The sequence below is a fragment of the Nuphar pumila genome, chromosome 9, assembly GCF_984573655.1.
Source record: "Nuphar pumila chromosome 9, dmNupPumi1.hap1.1, whole genome shotgun sequence".
Lineage (NCBI taxonomy): Eukaryota > Viridiplantae > Streptophyta > Magnoliopsida > Nymphaeales > Nymphaeaceae > Nuphar > Nuphar pumila.
The window spans coordinates 118,175,926-118,180,661 of NC_143257.1; the positions used below are offsets into that span (position 1 = coordinate 118,175,926).

Genomic DNA, 4,736 nt, shown 5'->3' on the forward strand with positions numbered 1-4,736 from the left:
CTCTACAGCCCAATGATCCTATATCAGGCTGGTCAGGCTGATAGTCATTTCATAGTCCGAGCCTGAAAAAACTCGGTCTTACCCAAGCCCGAAAAGAGTCGGGGCAGGCTATAGCAGCAGGCCTGAGTCTGATCGGGTCCTGATAGGGCCGGCCCATTGCCCACCCCTCCTGCAATGAACAACTTAAAAATAAATGCATAACTGGTGCTCAAGCACTTGTTAATGATGTGGAGAGAGAGAGAAGAAAGTGAAAATTCACCAATTTTAGATTAGAAAGGCTGGAAATGTACAAGATAACAGCGAGGAAACAGAAGACTACAAAACTAACATCCACACAAAAGCAGGAAACATTAAGCAAACACCCATCCACCCCCACCACAAACCCCACCACAACCCAACAAAGAGAGACAGAAAGGAGATAGCTGGCAGGGCCCATTCTGAATGCTCTCTAACGTGGGGAATCTCATCACCCACACACACCCATATACAACTCAACACAAACAACAAAGAGATCCAACTCCCATTACTATCAGATGGTCTGCAAAGAAGAAAAGGGAAAAAACAAGAGGAATTGGGGTGTGGGACACTGCTGCAGATTACATATAGAAAAGAAGAGAAAGTTGGGTGAAAGTGGGTGTTGGCTAAAGGGTCTTGCCACTAACCCTTCTTTGTCCTTTCCAAACTCTAGAGAGAGAAGGGGCAAAGGGGGGCATCCCTTTAACTCTGATACTTCACGACTTAGCAGCTGAACAGATGTCCTTGCTCGACCTATTGTACTTCATGTGGCTCTTCACAAGCTGACCCGCTGCAAGAGCAGACATGAGAGAGAGCTCCCCTGCTAGAACTGCACCAGCCACTATAAGGGCTAGGTTTGTGGCATTCGCCCCTGGTGATTCCATGTTAGATCCTTTTACACCAAGTAGGTTTAAGCAAGCAGATTGTGAAGCCAACTGGGTGCCACCACCAACTGTACCCACCTGTTGGACCAAAAGGCAAAAAAAAAGTTTAAAAGTGCGAATCTACAGACTCCAGATAGGAGAACAATATAAAATTAAGAAGAAAATAAATCAGAAGAAAACAAAGAAAGCTGCCGAGGTACTATTCTTGGCAGGCAGACTTCGGAATTATAGGACAAAATGATAAACTCGTATTATAATTTTTAATAGCACAGAACTATTAAAATTTTGAAGAATCACTTGCGCAACCAAGCTAAGCATAGCAAATTAAGAACTTTAACAGAGAACAGTAAACATAAGCTTTCTCAAAGGGTCATATATAGTAATAATCACATACATATGGGCATCATCAAACACCAATTAAAATATTAGAACTGGTGGCTGCAAAGTTTTTTTTTAATGAACTGGTGGCTGCAAAGGTTGAAGAGACCCACCAATCACGAGAGAAAAAGAAATATCAAATACGGCAGTGAAAATTTATCATAATGTACGAAAATATATAAATAAAGCATCCATGTTTATCCACACCATCAGAGCATTTCGAGCCACAAACCATAGGAACCACAAAAAGGGCATTCTAAAATTTACCTCAATGCAGGGCATTGAAACAGAGATATAGAGGTCCTTGCCGTTGTCAGCAAACTCCATCATGGTGATGCACTGGGAGCTCTCAACGTTCTGAGCTGGGTCCTGACCGGTGGCAATGAAAATGGCCGAAACTATGTTGCTAGCATGAGCATTGAACCCGCCCAGCGCTCCAGCCATCGCAGACCCGGCCAAGTTCTTGCTATTGTTTAGCTCGACCAATGCAGAGACTGAGGTTTTCAATACCGATCTCACCACCTCTTCCTTTATGATTGCATCACAGACCACCGATTTCCCACGGCCCTCGATCCAGTTTATAGCAGCAGGCTTCTTATCAGAACAGTAATTGCCTGCAAAAGAATTTCAGAACCCTGTTTGAGTTACAGACCATCTTGATGAAGTTCAGATGGCAATCAAAACATATAATACGCCCAGTTACATTTAGCGAATTTTTGTAACCCTTATGTGTAAAAGTGGGATATGCATTTCAAAGAGATGTTTGGAGAAAAACAAGAAAATGAACAATAGGCATTAAATTTTGAGAAGACGGGATGATCCATGACAGTGAAATTGTGTGAAAGATGTAGCTTTCTTTTGATATATCATCAAAAGAGTTGCAGGTTATTACCTAACCCAACTTTTCATATACAAGGCATCAATGGTTACAGGTTATGCATCAACGGTATACTTGCACATACAAGGAACTGGAAGGTACCATCAAATAGGTTCATGATAACCAAATTTAACTTGCATCTAAGGACACCCAATAAGAATATCTTCAATTTATAAACAGCAAAAATTGAGTTCATTAAAGTCACTTATGACAGAGAATATCAAGTGTTACCTACCAATCAAAACTTTGAAGAAAGAAATTACAAAAAATTATTGACCATTCAACAACCAATTAGGCTTAAACAAAATAATGATCTGTGAAAGCACACTCACGAAAGTACAAACCTGAGATGCTGATTACATCCATGTCGGGGAAATCATTGCGAAGGAAGTCCAGCACGTTCTGGACTCCCTTGGACACCATGTTCATGCCCATGGCATCTCCCGTGGCGCAAATGAACCTCATGTAAAGGATCCTCCCTGCTAATGCGCACTTGATGCTCTGCAGCCTCGCAAATCGACTGGTGCTGCAATCCCAGAGAGAGAGGGAGAGAAAGACCATCTCAAAATCCTAGAAATCTAACCATTCGAAAGAAAATGATGAAACAATACTATAAAAGAAACCCATTCGAAAGCATACCACAAATTGAACAAGGAGATGAATCCAAAACGATAAGAAAAAACAGTATGATAAATCTAACACACTGGAAGCGCCCAAATAAGGCATTAAAACTATAAACATAATTTACAATCAATCAAAAAATAAAAGAAAAGAAGAAAGCAAGTCAAGAATAAAAAGCTTTTCTATTAGATAAAAAAGCGCGCCTAAAGAAATAGTTAAAAGAGCTCCTCCAAAATAAACCAAGAAACTAATCATCAACTCAATAAAAAATGCAACCAACGGAGGCTCCACTTGTCTGGTAGGAGCAGCTAGTGCACGTCACCTTGTGTTGGAACGTTGCAGGTTCAAAACCCAATGGTATAGTTGTATAACTGGTAGGGGTCTGCCTAACCCCAGCTCGTCTTTTAAAAAAAACAATAAAAATGCAGAAAAAAGAACAACCAATAGACAGAATACTCAATAAAACAAACACAATGCATTAAAAAATAAATTCAGAAAGACCCACAAAAACATAACCATAAGAAAAACATCTTTTTTCCTTGGGAAACTTTGGGAACAAAGGTAAGGTAAAGAAGCCACAAATAAGCAGCAGAAGGAAACAACCCACGGAGAAAAAGAAGAAACCAAGAACATACCTATTGAAAAGCATTGCCACCGTCTCAAAATTCATCGGATTTTCTACGAAGAACTTGAGCTCCGCGGCCCTCCTCGCAGACGCCAACCTCACGACCGGCGCACGGCTCATCCCGTCCCTCACGCAGACCGAATCCACCCCGCCGGAAGCGTAAATCGCCTTGCAACCCCGGTTCGTGCTCGCCACCAAGCACCCCTCGGTGGTGGCCATCGGCACATAGACCTCCCCCTTCCCCTTAATCAGCAACGGCCCCGCAATCCCCACCGGAATCTGTACATACCCGATCGGCAACTCGCAGCATTGCCCCAAAATCGACCCGTAATCAAACCCATCCAGCGGCAACCCGTCGGCCGACCTCCCGGAGATGATCTCCAGCGCCTTCCGCCTCACGCAGGCCGCCCGCCCGCAATCGCCCAATCTCGACTCCAGCGAATGGGACGGCACGGCGCCATTGGCGACTCCCATGACGATCTCCTCGTCGGGGTCGCCGGCGAGATCGGCGGGCTGAGGGGTAGCCGGTGCCTGGGGGGCGCATGCAGGGGAAGGTCGGCGATCGGGCTCGGGATCGAGGTCGTCCCACACGTCGGCGGGGCGGGAGACGAAGGGCTGGACGTAGATGATGCCGAAGAAGCCGAAAAGGTAGATGAATGAGGAGAGGAAGGAGAGTATGGCGACGATCTCCCAGAAGGTGAGGAGGTGGAGGAGGGTGTTGGTGCGGATCTTCTCACGCCACCGCCGCATCAGATAGTAGGAGGAGAGGAAGAACAGGACCAGGAAGAACTTATTGGTCACGTTGGCGGGGAGGGGGAGGGCGTCGGAGGCGAGGGCCAGCCGCGTCTTCGACCTCCCTGCCGCCTGGTTGGTGTTGGTGTTGGTGGTGGTAGTGGCGCCATTGGATTCCGGCCGATTGGCCGAAGCTCTCCGCCGGATATCCATCGGGAAGAGAGAAAAAGAGAGACACACAGGGAGAGAAAGGGGTGACGGGCAGCCGGAATCCCAACCGGAAAATTTTCCCGGTGAGTTGGGAACGGCGAGGTTTTGTTAGGGGGAACGTGGGAGGCATATTTATAAGGGAAAGGCCAACTTTTTGGCCTTAATGTCAGAAATGGGCCTCATATTTCTGAAATTTGCTTCTGATTTTTTTTCAAATTACCAAACAGACAAGTAAGTTTATTATTATTTTTTCATTATCACAATAATTTGTAGCTTTCAAAATTACATTTTCAAAAAAGTCACTCTTCTCAATTTTTTAGGATAAAGAAGTATTTTTTTTTTCAACTCTAAAGGACGATATGAGAAGCCTAAACATATCACCTAAAAAGTTCAG

General features: G+C 44.6%; 1 protein-coding gene across 1 annotated transcript; it reads right to left on the minus strand.

Moving 5' to 3' along the window:
• Positions 1-244: 244 nt before the first annotated feature.
• LOC149829043 (3-hydroxy-3-methylglutaryl-coenzyme A reductase-like) lies at positions 245-4,479 on the minus strand. Its single transcript, XM_090017875.1, has 4 exons — positions 3,411-4,479; positions 2,499-2,680; positions 1,545-1,891; positions 245-977 (listed from the first exon to the last, which is right to left on the minus strand). The coding sequence occupies exons 1-4, from the start codon at positions 4,343-4,345 to the stop codon at positions 732-734; spliced, it is 1,710 nt and encodes a 569-aa protein (XP_089874001.1). The 5' UTR covers positions 4,346-4,479; the 3' UTR covers positions 245-731.
• Between the last annotated feature and the right edge of the window lie 257 nt (positions 4,480-4,736).